The sequence below is a fragment of the Ictalurus punctatus genome, chromosome 14, assembly GCF_001660625.3.
Source record: "Ictalurus punctatus breed USDA103 chromosome 14, Coco_2.0, whole genome shotgun sequence".
In the NCBI taxonomy this organism is placed as follows: Eukaryota; Metazoa; Chordata; class Actinopteri; order Siluriformes; family Ictaluridae; genus Ictalurus; species Ictalurus punctatus.
In genome coordinates this window covers 10,015,091-10,030,365 of record NC_030429.2, presented here as the reverse complement: position 1 = coordinate 10,030,365, position 15,275 = coordinate 10,015,091, and the positions used below count along the sequence as shown (strand labels likewise).

At 40.8% G+C, this 15,275-nt stretch overlaps 1 protein-coding gene across 2 annotated transcripts in view; it reads right to left on the bottom strand.

The window, feature by feature from the left end:
* Nucleotides 1-15,275, bottom strand: part of zgc:152774 (uncharacterized protein LOC553526 homolog) — a 27,368-nt gene extending 12,093 nt beyond the window's left edge. Inside the window, exons 1-11 of one of the 2 annotated variants that reach the window (XM_017485429.3) lie at nt 15,059-15,275; nt 14,895-14,967; nt 11,399-11,531; nt 7,448-7,668; nt 6,045-6,192; nt 4,903-5,062; nt 4,628-4,756; nt 3,794-3,913; nt 3,529-3,632; nt 3,157-3,345; nt 305-424 (exon numbers count right to left, since the gene is read on the bottom strand). In XM_017485429.3, the coding sequence (XP_017340918.1) occupies nt 305-424; nt 3,157-3,345; nt 3,529-3,632; nt 3,794-3,913; nt 4,628-4,756; nt 4,903-5,062; nt 6,045-6,192; nt 7,448-7,668; nt 11,399-11,531; nt 14,895-14,967; nt 15,059-15,097 (1,436 nt within the window). In that variant the 5' untranslated portion in view covers nt 15,098-15,275. The remainder of the gene's footprint in view (nt 1-304; nt 425-3,156; nt 3,346-3,528; nt 3,633-3,793; nt 3,914-4,627; nt 4,757-4,902; nt 5,063-6,044; nt 6,193-7,447; nt 7,669-11,398; nt 11,532-14,894; nt 14,968-15,058) is intronic. The other variant, XM_017485430.3, reaches the window with a different exon arrangement.

The window sequence follows — 15,275 nt, the reverse complement described above, 5'->3', positions numbered from 1 at the left end:
TACACTAACAACCATGCCATGGTCAAAGTCACTGAGATCACATTTTTCCAATTGTGATGTTTGATGTGAACACTAACTGAAGCCCTTGACCCATATCCACATGATTTTATGCATTGCACTACTGCCACATGATTTGCTGATAATTGCATGAATGAGTTGAGGAAACGTTGTTCCTATTAAAATGGCCAGTAAGTGTTAAGATATGTTATGATATTAATGTATTGTTACTGTGTGTATGTAGTGGTCTGACTGTGGGTTTGAGTGGTTGATCAGGATTGTGCAGGAATTCAGAGTTAGCGCTGACCTCAGGCGCCCGATAGGGTGCTGGCTGCAGGTGAAGTGCTCAGGTATGTTGTTTTTGAACAGGTGAGTGGGAATGCCCCTCCACTTCATACAGTCCTCACACTGAATCCATGACACATCCCTGAGAAAGAGAAAGTGTGCACAAGTGTGCTGCTTTTCAGTCTAAACAGTGTTTGTGGTTATCTGCCTTTCTGCAGAATTCAACTTCAGCCCTAGAGCTGTGATCAAGATTTATGGTTTCCTCAGGTTTATGGTTTTTTTGTGATTGTTGCAGCCAAACTGCTTTTTTGTGCTTTTTTTGCGGAGAAGTACTTGAATTAAACAAAAATGTTTTGCACAGTATTTCGCAGTGATGTTTGTTGGTAAGTGTTCGACGCATGTGAATCAAAAAGGGCTTTGGATGAATGTGCGTTGTAATGACGTCACATGAGTCATCTTGGCAAAAATCTGCAGCAATTTTGAAAAATTGCATGCGCCTCCAAATTAGAGCTGCAACAACTAATCGATAATAATCGATTATGAAATTTGTTGTCAACGAATCTCATTATCGATTAGTTGGTCTGCATGCAGCACGGGGTACGTTTACTCACTTCTTTACTTCTGTTCCGAAAACATGCTTCAGGGAGTAAATACTAAAGTTGTGTCCCAAATAATGTACTATACACTTACACCATGCACTGCGTACTCTACCGTCTAGTGTATGAATTTTAGAAAGGTAATATCGTCTCAAAAGGAACACGAGTGTTTTTTTTACTAACTGGAAATATAAGCTGTTTCCCGGTCAGTAGCGCATGACGTCATACGCACGTAACGTGACACCACTAGCTTTAGCAGATACCCTAGTCAGATAACTGAAGTCAGATAACTGACTTTCTTCAGTTTACTATTTGTCCGCATTACCTTTTATTCCCAACCTGACCTCAGTCACCATCAGACGGAGGCGTAGCTGTCAAGTGACTGAGGAAGAAAGTGTGCGAGCTCTAAGGCATTGGAGCGTTTTATACTAAACACTGCAGACAAGATCAAGCTTTACAAAGCGGAGTTTGTGTCGCACGGACACACGGCAGTGATGCACGAGCACAATCTTATGTTTATATCCAAAATGCTCCACTGTGTGTAAGGGCTTGGGTAACCGGTGCGAGTTGCTTAAAAGGTTTAGCTTAATTTAAGTTTGTCATCATATGTTGTATTTGCGGCGCTTGCGGTGTAAATTCTGTCATTTATTATAACGAAAGTGATGTGTTAGTAACGAGGCCGCGTTGCTCCTCACTCGCGGTGTAGTCGCGGTGATAAACAGTGGGAGATCTGTAATGTCCAGTTAAAACACTATGATCACAAGTCAAATGATATGTCTAAAGGCAGCGAGTAACAGAAAACACAAGGTTTTTTATTATTCATTTAGCACTGTCGTTTAATTCAGTGCTTTTTCTGCATCCATAAAAATATTGAATAAATACTAGTATATAAACGAATAATTATGCATTATTTTTTATGGATGCACAAAAAGCTCTGTACTCAACTGCAGTCCTAAATGAATAAGATATATTCTGGTGTGTGCGTGTGTGTGTGTGTATTGGGTTCTTTTCAGTCTTATTGGATAAACAGTTGAGTAAAGTTTTAGTTTGAAGTTTATATTTGTAACTCTCAATTTGTGGATTTTATTTTAAATATACGAAAAAATGGTATTGAAAGTTTGCACTCTCATCCGATTACCGGTAATCGTTAAAACAACAACAACAAAAAACGGCCAATTAACTGATTATGAAAATAATCATTAATTGTAGCCCTACTCCAAATATTGCGCCGTTTCCTTGATTTTGTGTTAATTTCTGTGATTGCAAAATCCTGGAGGGACTGATTAAGTAAACATAACCAACTGTGACACTGGTGAGCGTAGTTAAAGTCAGATAATAGACTACCGTCAGATATCATTTGCACTGACTCTGAGGAAGTTTGATTGTCTCTCATAAGTTTGTCTGTTTGCCTGCATACTGCTATATTTGTATATCTATCACTTACAAGACACATTCAATTGACATCACTTAGTATTAGTCATATTTTCATTCAAAGATTTGAGAGCACAGACTATTTTCTGTGGATTTAAATAAACCTAGCATAATTGTGATAAACAATCATGATGAACATTTTTACTTGTTAGAAAACCCTGTCCAACCGAAACCAGACAGAGCTGTTCCTGCACCTCAGGTGGACTGATCACTGATTTGTTCCCAGATAAGCTGAGAAGAAATGAGCTCATTTTCTCCATGTTAGGGCAAAAAAACATAGACAAATATCATCACATGCTTCAGCGAGTGCTGTAAAACCTGCTGCTGTCTCTGAGTTTTTTACTGACAAGGTTCCTGCTCTTTCTTCCGGTTTCGAGTCTCAACTCAACTGCAGACCTGACTGTTTCCGTCTCTTTATCACTACAAACCAGCTCAAGAGCTGCCGTTTTCTCTTTGTGTGTATGTGTGTGTGTACAGGTTTCTGTGTGTGTATGTGTGAGCAAGAGAGAGAGCGAGCGAGAGAGAGAGCAGGAACAATTTGTGTAGACGTGTAAGCTATGTGGTTTAACAGAAAAATTAGCTACTGTTCTTAACTACACAAGACTCACCATCTCTGTTTACTAACCAAACAAAGTAGATGTCTATTATTTCATGTTATATGTACCTATTTTACAATTTATTTATCTTTTGTTTCCTTTTCAGGTTCATCATTATCATGTCTTGTTTTGCATCTGCTGTATAGTACTTGCATGAATGGTGTTATATTTAAGGACTTCCTGGGCACTGGGTCTGATCACGCCAGCACTGCCTTTCGTCGGACTATAATATGGCAGACAGGACAGCTTACACTATTTCCTCTTCTTCTTTTTCCTCTTCCTCTTCCTCCTCCTCCTCCTCCTCACTCTCATCATTTTCCTCAGTAGTCCCTTCAATGCTTTTTCTCTCCAGAGCACGGAATGCTCTTTCTTTGGCTTTCTTTTCCTTTTTCTCACGCCAGTAATCGTTGAGCTTAATGCCGAGGGCGGCCAGAGTGAGCCTGAGGGAAAAACAACAGCGTGATGAAGGGCTTCAGACTATGCCAAAGGTATTTAGTAGTGAGATCAAGGCCTGTAGGTGTATTTTTAGCAGCAGAATTCCTGTATAGCAGGATTTCAGGTTTGTCAGTGACCGGTGTATTTAGTAAAGACAGAGACAGTGATATAGTGAGAATTTTTTTTACCTGTACTCTTTGGTGTACTCAAAGTCCTGCTTGTTGTGAGCTGGTTTCAGAAAGTTACACTCGATTACTCCAATAACACCTACTCCTGACCTCAGACCAGATGACTGTCAGAGGAAAAGGATTCGAGTTCAAATATTTTGTTAGTCAGGAGGTTATACAGGAGGAAAAAAACAACACACTGACTAAAAAGACACACAAAAGCTTTTCAGCAAGAAAGAGTGAATCAAATTTCTGTGTATGGTTTTAATATAATTATATTCAGTACCTTGATCTGGCAGCCAACTTTCTCATAAGACTTGATCAGCCTGTTGTTGTGGTACATCATGATGCCGTAATGATCTTTGTTTTTATGGTTAAAGCCAAAGGTAATCTTCACTCGTTCATTCTGGTGTGGACATGGTTAAGGAAAATGCAAAATTCAAATTCATCTGCCATGGCTCATCTAACCTGCAAAACTTCTTGGCCAGTTGTATCAATTGTTCCTTTCGATGGCCAGGAATATAAGTGTGCACACTCTTATTGAGTGGAAAGTATGGCTCCATGCCTCTCTCTTTGTTTATTCAGAGCGATGCAAATCAATCATGCTTTACCTTTTAGGTCTCGTTTGTGTATATATACAGCACTTTCCTCCACGTGTGCTCAATTTACAATGACCCCTGTGTGGATCCTGCATTTATTTGGCAAATCGATTGTGCACGTCTAAATGGCAATATCCGCAACAGAGCTGTGTCTCAAACGGCGTGTATTCTACAAGGTTTTTGAGTGTTATCTATAAAATGCTTTGTGTTTGAGTTTTAAACACTTCTGTAGATTTATATCTGTTTTGCATACCAATTGTCTGGATCTTTTAGATCAATACATTTGTAGGGTTACGATTGTAAGGTCACGATTGTAAGGTCTTTGTCTTCAATTTGGGATGTAGCTCATAGCAAACCATCACAACTACGGTGAAAAGTTTTAAAGAGAAACTATCAGAGTTCGTCCGTGTGTTTCACATCTCCACGCTGCTGGACAGTGGCGAATATGTGTCCCAGCACATAGTGTTTATGAAGGGCCTCCACATTTACATACTCCAAATGAAAAGCCTCTAAAAGGATACGATGAATTGTGGTTTGTAAACGTCATTTTCAATCATAGACAGACTCTTTGCCACAAGTTTGGTCTGAACTTTCTTCTGTCTGAGGATGATCTGAATCCTGGGTTTCAGATACAGAATGCTGAGATATGCCTGAGAGAAAAAAAGGATGAGAGAGAAACAGACACTTTTTTTTTTTTTTTTTTTTTTTTTTTTTTACTTTTGTGTCTGTTAACCTGTCTCATTTCTTCATGTCAACTGTTTTCAATCGCTCTCAATTTCATCTCCCCTTCACTCACTCTGAGAGAGTAATCCATCTCTGGGACGATATGGTCAGTTCTGTGAGGTCCAAAGTAACGCCGCTTCCCTTTCCCCTCCATCTCCTCAGATCGGATCTCTGGCAGGCGGATGTCCTCCTCATCGACTTCAAAGTCCAACTCGGGCTTCCCATCTTTGTTCCTATCAGTGACAGCACTAAATAAGCCTGGTCATACTGTAATAACAAATATCCTTCTCTCAAAACTCAGGAGTTGACTGAACATGCTACATAATAACAGACAGTGTATTGGCGAGGGCCCTGCAGCTACAAACAGTACATTTGTACACAGGTTTTTCCCTACACTTCGTTCGAAAAACAAACCATGGCTGCACTGTTAACATGAAACCACAGTGTACTGTCCATGGAAATATTCAAATCATGTTAATGAATGACATGAGATAAACAAGATTCCTGACTGTAATAACTGGTGCTTGCAGGGTGCTCTAAGAATAGTGTCATAATATTTCTTAAACGAAATAATAGATATGAAAAAAGAAAGAAAGAAATGTATAATAGTGATTTCTAGAAAAATTAACAAATGGCTTATTCAGTATTGCATTTAAAACTTTTAATACATTTCAGCAGTTGGTCATTTTTCAAAGACAAATAAAGATGGAAGAATGAAAAGTATAAAAGTATGAATTTATATTGGTTTTAAGTTTTCTGAAAATCTGAAAATGTTGATACTGAAACTGAAGAATGACTATAATCTAGGAGTTCAAGCATTTGAAACATAAGAGGAGTGCTGAAGATGTGGATTTTAAGCAGATATGGGCAGAGTTTGATTTCTACCAAATATATATATATATATATATAATGTGTGTGTGTAAATATATATATGTTAATGAAATAATGCATGAAATGTTTGTTTTTAAATTATTTTTAGTTTAGACTCTATTTTTAATATGTAGCCTATGAGTTTAAAGTAACAGTATATAATGCAAAAAGCATTATACAAAACTCTGTACTTAGGATCACTGAGACCCTTAAGAGCGTGACTCTTAAAACATGACATGTTGCCATTAGAAAGTTTGTTTTTGCAGGGATATGTGTATGGGTTGGTGTAATATAGCTTCTGCTGGTGTAGCTAGCAGCTCATTCATTTGCCGGTTTGTCGTTTACCTGCGTATGTTCCAGATGAGTATCTTGGTACCCTTCTTGCCTGGGATGGAGTCGAGCTGTTCCTGGAGTTCAGACTCTGACTTGAAGAGAGAGTGTGTGAGGATGGCTCTCAGACTAGCCTCTGAATCCTCTGTTATTACCAAAGACTGTGAGGGAACCAAAGTTAAGGAGGGATGGCAAGCAGGAGGAACAAACATCCACTCATACAATGAGTAATAGCATTTTCATTTTCCCCACAATAGTCATGCTTGCAAATTCATAACAGTTGGTAGGACACAATTAAGTTATGACTTAGGCTTGGGCTATAGTTAGGAGTTGGGTTAATGTTTGTATGTTTTCTTACATCTTAATTTATATCAAATTTAAACAAAATGAAAATTACACAACCCCCACTTGCTGAATCTGTATTTTACGAGATCGGTTTCCAGCAACACATCAACCAAATAAAAATAGTGACTAGTTACAAGCTTCCGTGTTTGCTGTAATCGCAAGTGAAGCGTTTCTTTCTTCCATAGACATGGTCATGGTTTTGCTTATTTTCTTTGCTCCTGCCATCACCAGTTCCTCATTTCATACTAAAAGTGTCTGGTGCTAATAAAGGGTTGCACAAGGAAAAGCATGAAGTGAGACATCACCTACAACCATATGCGTTTATTTTTCAAGTAGGCCTACTCCACCTCGCATATTTATATTTCACTTGATTTAGTTTTCACTCCATAACCATTACAAATGAAATTTTTCACTGCACTATATTTAATACATAGTAAACAGAGCACAAAGCAACCAATCACATTTTTCTTTTACTATTGACCATGACCTAAATTCATGTATGAAAGGAATTCTTTTGGGTAGAAAAACTGATTCACTAATTCAAACGTCTATTCACAAAATTGAAATATATTTATTTACAATATCAATGTATATGTTATGCTTAAATGTTATACAAGTTTTTTTTTTTTTTAGAGAGCCTATAGCAAAAGCTGCTTCTGAGCTGCATTTACTTGTATGTCATCATAAAAACTAATGATAGATAAAAGATCAGATATATAATATATGCAAATTATAAAGAATCTAACAAAATGTATATAAAGTATGTATCCATCCATCTTCTGTACCACTTATCTTACACAGGGTCATGGGGAGCATGGATCTATCGTAGGGCACAATCGTGCACACACACTCATACAATTTGGAAATGCCAATCAGCCTACAATGCATGGGTTTTGAACATGCAAACCACACACACACACACAGACAGAGACAGAGACAGACAGAGACAGAGAGGGTGGAGGCAGGAATTGAATCCCCAAGCCTGGAGGTGTGAGGCAAAAGTGCTAACCACTAAGCCCCCATATACACACACACACAAGGTATAAAGTGTGTATTCTGTTTATAAAGGATATTAGTCTGTTGGTTGAATGGTGCTATAGGTACAATGACAGCCTGAGCTTTGATGGCATGCAGGAAGGTCTGAGAGAGCATGCCAACACTTTGACATCCTCCATTCTTAGTGAAGATCAGAGCATCACGCCCCAGTCGCATTGATCCTGATTTGAAGCCGTTACCGTAGATCCCTATGGCCTGGTGACTGCCTTTACCAGATCCTTTCTCTGTGAAACCAAAACTATAGAGCGAGACAAAGACAACAAGACAAGAGCGAATGTAATTCAAAACCTAAAAAATTAAACATGCAACAAATAAAACATCCAGTCTTTCTGTGTTCAATAATGTACACAAAAAACCCCCAGAAATGTCAACAGCGTTACATCGATGCACATGATCAAGTTTTAACAAATACATAAGGTCATAAGGTAAGTAAACAAAGACACATTATCAGAGACACAAACAAGCAGCCGTGAGAGGAACAAACAGTATAGATAAGTTCTGGCTCCTGATCTAAAATATTTTACATATGAGACTAAATTAAACTGTCTAAACACCTGTTAAAACTGTGATTAAATACACTGCAAGCACTTTCTACTTAATTATGACCAAATAAATTGTGATCACTTTATCTACAACATATAGTTTGTATTTTATTCAAGTGTTATTGTTTTTTTTATAATAACATTATATAAACGCTGGGTTGGTGTTCTGTGCCATGCCAATCGGGGGAGGATTGATCTTGTATTGCACAGAGCCTCTCTCTCTCCAGTTCGGAGAGGTCTCTGGCTGGACCAACACAACCCTATGGTCTCCTGGACTGAAGGACAAAGCACACGCTGGTCTCCGAATTGTCAAGAGCAGTGTTTCCAAGGTGCCATCATCTCTCTAGCTACTACCACCAGTGAAAGTCCAGACCAACCGACACCGGTTCACATTCCATCTGAGTACCAGGATCTCCAAGACGTGTTCATCATGGAGAGAGCAAGCAGACTACCATCACACCACTCCTATTACTGTGCCATCACGCTACTTCCTGGAACCAGTCCACTGTGGGGGAGGGTGTATCTGCTGTCTTTGGATGAGCAGAGGGCCATGGAGGAATACATTCAGGAGGCACTCCAACAGGGATGCATCAGACACTTCACAAATCCTGTTTCAGCAGGTTGTCTTCTTCATGGAGAAAAAGGTGGGTGGATGCATAGATTAGCGAGGTCTCAACTAGGTTTCAGTTAAGTACCGTTATGCCTTACCATTGGTTCCTGCAGCCCTGGAACAACTCAGAACAGCTAAAGGGTTCACTAAGCTAGATCCACATCCAAGAGAGTGATGAGTGGAAAACAGCCTTCAGTACCACTTCAGGCCACTATGAGTACTTATTCATGCTATATGGGCGCTCTAGCGCCCCCTCAGTGTTCCAGTGCCTAATCAATGACGTCCTGACGGACATGTTGGGGAGGAGTGTCATTACATATATTGACAACATATTAGTATATTCCAGTTCTCTTGAAGAACACATCCTCCACATAGACCAGGTGTTAAAGAAGCTTCTCCAGCATCAACTCTATGTCAAAGCAGAGAAATGTGAATTCCACCAACACACCATATCGTTTCTGGGCTACATCATTAGCCCTGGGGGAGTTGCCATGGACCAAGACAAGATGAAAGCTGTGGTGGATTGGCCCATTCCTCACACAGTCAAAGAGTTGTAATGATTCCTGGGTTTTGCCAACTTCTACAGGCATTTCATAAGAGGATTCAGCACACCCCTTGACGTCCCTGCTGAAAGGATGACCTAAGCATCTGCCGTGGAACCCAGCCGCCGAAACGGCATTTAAATGACTAAAACAGGCGTTCAACACAGGTCCCCTTCACAAGCACCCAGATCCTACTAAACCCTTCATTGTGGAGGTAGATGCTTCAGTGACTGGAGTCGGCGGTGTGCTGTCTCAGAGGTTCGGGGACAAACCCAAGCTTTACCCAGTTGCCTTCTTCTCCAAGAAGTTGTCCACAGCAGAAAAGGAACTATGATGTGGGGAACAGAGAACTCTTGGTTGTAAAATTAGCCCTGGAGGAATGGTGACAGTGGTTAGAGGGGACCATGCACCCCTTCATCATCTTCACAGACCATAAAAACCTCGAATATCTCCGCACCGCTAAAGGTTTGACACCTCTTCACCTCTGTGCCTAAAGAGCACCGGCTGGAACTCATCTCATGGGCCCACACGCCGGTCATCACAAGCTACCCAGGTACACAGTGCACCTACCATCTAATACGTTAGACCTACTGGTGGCCAACATGCTGAGGGATGTGCTTAGAGTGGTCTCGTCATGTTCCACCTGTGCCCAGTCCAAGGTTCCTTGAACAATCTAACCTCAGGGTACCATCCACAAGCCAACGGCCAAGTAGAATGTGCGAAGCAAGAGATTGGGCGGTTCCTCCGAACATTCTGTGCAGCTAACCCAGAGGACTGGTCCAGATTCATCTCCTGAGCCGAATACGCCCAGAACTCCATACATCACTCAGCTACACAACTCGCCCCGTTCCAGTGTGTCTTTTGCTACCAGCCATCTCTGTTCCCATGGAACGCCAACACCACAGATTCCCCAGCAGTCGACCACTAGTTCCAGCGGCACGAGCAGATCTGGGAAAGCACTCAGCAACGCTTAACACAAGCCACCCGTATCTACAAGCAGAAAGCTGAACATCATCGCAGCGAGCATCCACGTTACCAGCCAGGTGACAGAGTCTGGCTCTCAACTAAGGACCTCAGACAACCACAGTCCTGTAAGAATCTCAGTTCACGATACATCGAGCCATTCAAGATCAAACATCTTGAATTAAATAGATCAACGAGGTCACATACAAGTAGCAATTACCACGTCACTGCCGCATCACACATTCTTTCCATGTTTCCCGACTTAAACCAGTAAACCCCAGTCCCTTAGCCATGGACTTGCCGCCCGACGCAACTCCCTTCCCACCGCAAACCAGCAACTCCAATGCACCACCAACTACAAACATGGCCGACGACAACGACACTTCCCAAATACACACAATGACATGTTCACCGTCCGTGGAGTTCGAATTAGAGACACCTGATCCCAATAACATACACACACTCGCACTACTCCTTTTAAGAGACTTTCTTTCACTCATCTAGTTGCGAAGTATATGCTCAGTTGCATCTTGTCTCTGCCATTACCAAGCCTTGATACCTTGTTTGTTTATTCTGGTTTTTGACTTTGTTCTCATATTACGACCTCGTCTCTCTGCCTTGCCTTGTTTGGACTGCTTGCCTGATCGCCTGACCTCTGCCTGTCTATTTTTAGTGATTTCTTCCTGATCCTTTGGAATTGTGCTTTTATTAAACTGCCATACCTGCATCTGCTTCTGTCTGTGCCTCCGTTACGTGACACTCAGCAACTTTCCTCTGATTAATGACTAATGATTAATGGCTTATGTCCCTTGCCACTGGATGTTTAGTATCATTCTTATTATTTTATTGCAAGTTAGCCTTCAACTCTTCATGACTTGTGTTTGAAGCAGTATTTGCTCCATCATGTTTATCTGTTCCTGTACTGTTTGTTGTCAGTTAGCTTAAACATGAGAAATTTTCATTAAAAAGTACACTCCAATTTAAAAAAGTAAATCTTCTCAGTTCACCATGGACATATTCTGCTATTTATTCTTTTTACGTCACAAATTAACAATAAAGGTTGATAATAGAACTGATGGATACAGCATATAACATATGGATATATAATTGATAAGAAATAAAGCATTTATCATGCTTATTAAGGATATTAGTCTGAAATTAGAAAACTAGGAATTCTGCTACTTCTACAGGACCAATTTGGACTACATATTCTTTGGTCAAATGGAATGTCAAATGATATGAATATATTTCCTCTCACCAGTATTTAAAGAAAGAGTTTTGGCATGTGTTTAAAGTCTATTCCTGACTCACCTGAGCATCTTGTGCAGTTTACTTGGTGTCATTCCACTGCCATTATCGATAAAGCTAAGACACAACTCCTCTTTTACAGTGACCGCATCAATCCAGATCTGCTTGGCTGTGACCCCGGGATCAGACGCGTTATCTACCACACAGAGAGACAGCAAGTTAGTGGCCGACTCTTATTACAAACACTTATCGATAAATGATGTAACCCATCAGACGATTTCTCATGTCAAACACACAGATGTATGCTACAAGATCAGAGTAAATAAACGTGTCTAAACTAGTGGGCCACACATATCGCTCTGAAATATATAAGTAGGAATAAATAACTGTGAGTCACAGGAGGTATATTTACACAGTCTGTGAGTCATATGGCAATGAGTTTATATGTTCCAACTGAAACAATCTACAATAAACAGTTAACCAAAAGGCTATTTTTCTGTTGTCCTGCTGACCTGCTTTTCAGTAATCAATCACTCAAACAGGTCCACGTGTCCAATGGCATCTAACTTGTGCTGTTGGTTGAAAATTCAAATACCCTTTTTTTTTTTTTTTTTTTAAACAAGCATATACAGTATTGTAACAAAAATAACTCATGAATTCTTCTGTTTGTTACAGTATTCTGTATCAGGCTTCTCCACTGGGTCACATGTAGGCCTATGTGCTATGTTTTTTTGTTTTTTTTTGCGCGTTTGTTGTCTCCATTATGCTAACGGACAACAGCAACCTGTTAACTAATGAAGATTTAAAATAATTTCACCGAATCTCAAGAACCACTGCAATGTTCAGGCTACCAAAAAGATGCTATAAGCAAGCTTAACTAATATCTACTAAGACTGTTACTAAAAATAGCCCAGTCGTTACATGACTGTTTATATTTTTTTGTTGTTTATATTGTGAGAAAATGTTGTAAAATCATGAACCTTCATCAGCAGATCTGAGAATATGGCTGCTCTTGCTTGGCATGGATTACTAAAATAACAGCGCATGGTGGAGTAGTTGTTAGCACGTTCGCCTCACACCTCCAGGGTTTGAGTCCTGCCGGAGACGTGTGGGCGGAGTTTGCATGTTCTCCCCGTTTCTGCGGGGGTTTCCTCCGGGTACTCCGGTTTCTTCGCCCAGTCCAAAGACATGCATGGTAGGCTCATTGGCATGTCTGAAGTGTCCGCTGTAGTGTATGAATGGGTATGTGAATGTGTATGTGATGGAAAATGTTGTAAAATCATGAATCTACATCAGCAGATCTGAGAATCTGGTTGCTCTTGCTTGGCATGGATTACTAAAATAACAGCTGTATTACCAAGATCGTGCACAGTGGCTTAGTGGTTCGCCTCATACCTCCAGGGTCGGGGGTTCGATTCCCACGTGGCCCTGTGTGTGCGGAGTTTGCATGTTCTCATGTGAATGTGTATGTGATTGTGCCCTGCGATGGATTGGCAGGGTGCCTTGTGGCCGATGGTCCCTGAGATAGGCTCCAGGGTTCCCCATGACCCGGAAGAGGATAAGTGGTATAGAAGATGGATGGATGGATGGATTACCAAGATCATCTTTACAGAAGATAAGGAGTGTGTTTTTCATCACACACTCACCTGCTCCTGAAGGAATTCTTACCAGTTCTGCCTGCTCCCACACACACGTTCAAGAATTCATTTGGTTTGGTTATTTGGTTATTAGTGAGTTAAACCACAGAGACCCTAAACTGCATAAAGCATTTACTGAAGATAAATGAGCGTAGCCCTGTCCAGCATCGTCCCATGTTAATGGACGTGGCCTTCATGTCACGGTCTGTTCAACGTTATTGTTGGGTCCCATGGGTACTGATGCACACCTCTTGTAAGGATGTGCTTTTGACATTAGCTGTTGTTTAAACTGTAAGCATGCAGGTCTAATTGTGACAACTATGTTTCATCTCACTCTAACCTTAGCCGGCAGCCACACAGGAGAAACAGACAGTCAGAGAGCGTGAGTAAAACTGATTGGGTTTTTCTAGGTAAGGTATAGGTAAGGCATTTATTTGTTCTCTAATTTGGTGGGAAACTAGTCAACAAAAGATGGTAGTCAGACGATTTACTCTCCTTGTGGAATTAGCATGGTAATGCAGTTGAGAATTAATTTTGTTTGTTTTGTTTTTTTGGCTAGAAAACTTAGGATAACCGACTAGTGACTAACAGAATTAGTGTTGATGAGTTTCCCTGTATTTTTCTGTATTTAAAAAAAAAAAAAATGCAATTGCATTTTTCTACCAGAGTGGGTGACATTCCAAAACCTGACATCCAGTAGCTTTAAAGATTCAGCACAAAATTTTAACACATAATCAGCTGCGTCCAAACAAAGTTCTAAAATGTCTGACAATACCTGCGATATCTCGGAAAAGTGGCATTATCACGATATCGACGTTATAACATCAGATTGCCCAATTCTACAATAGGAGATGCAATGATAACAAAGGGATATATGTGTTAGAGAAGAGAAACCTTAAATTTAAGCAAGCTGAGAATTTTATAAACCGAGAAAAGGACAGGTGGTGAGAAAGATATAGGGCAAAATAGTGTACAAAGAAAACGATGGAAAAGGATAAACAGGGGAAAAGGCAAAGTGTCAGGAGCAGAGCAAAACAAAAAAAAATGATGAGAAAATGGTGGCTAAGGGAAAATATAATATCCATCCATCTTCTATACCGCTTTATCCTTTTGCAGGGTCACGGAGAAACCTGGAGCCTATCCCAGGGAGCATCGGGCACAAGGCGGGGTACACCCTGGACAGGGTGCCAATCCATCGCAGGGCGCAATCACATCCGGTTTCCTCCGGGGAGGAAACCGGAGTACCCGGAGGAAACCCCCGCATATATCCATATATCTAGGATTATATGTGGTGTCAACTGAGGGTTGAAAAATTCACACACAAACCCAGTCGACGTGGCTACGTGTATGAACCCGGATGAAACTCCCACGAAGATGTCAAATAATACTGGCTTATTTATACGTACTAAAATACACAGTCATGCTTAAGCCCTTGCAAACCCTGGCACAAGAAATATATAAAATTAAAAAGATAGAAAAGTGAGATAGAAAAGAGGAGAGAGAGAGAGAGAGAGAGAGAGAGAGAGAGAGAGAGAGAGACTCTCTCTTATTACTTTACAATTAGTGCGAGTTCACTGTTGCTTTATGGTTTTAAAAGCAGAAGGGCTGCTGTGTTTGGTTGTGTTTAAAACATGTAGGTCATCGACCGACCGGATGTGTAACAGGTGCTCAGTTTCCGCCGCGCGGATGCCAGGTTCTGTCCCAAACCGCACACCAGAAAACACCACCAGGCTAGCAGGTCTCCATCATTCCCCCTGATGATGCACTTGACAGTATATCGAGTAGTACTGTACTGCAGTCATGAAAGTGCAGAAAAATACCCCTCCTTCATGCGAGTGTCGATCTGAACTCAAACATCACTCTCGCAAGAAAAGTTCACATTTGAGTTTATGAGGGAAAAATCAAACATCATGACGTCTTACCTATTAACTCTGCGACGGCACTGAACGGCCACGTGTGACTGGTGGAGTTGCTGTCCAGGTACGATGGGCTCATCTGCAAGCACACAAAACACGAACAAGAAAAACGTGTAACACAGCACACTGTAATATTCGCAAGACTACAGACGTGCATTAAGAATACGCACAGAGCTGAGACGGATCCCGTGCTCGCTCAGCCTCGCCATTTCTTCCAGTCCAGCCAAACAGAATAAAATATAAAAATAAAAAAGCTTGTATTACAAAACTCGCAATCTTCCTCCTTCTACAGAGCACGAACTCTTCCTTCCTCTTTCACTTCTGTGACACGGCTGCGGCGGAAAAGTGCGCCGTGCTGTCTGCGCGCTGGTGGAGTGCAACTTGTGC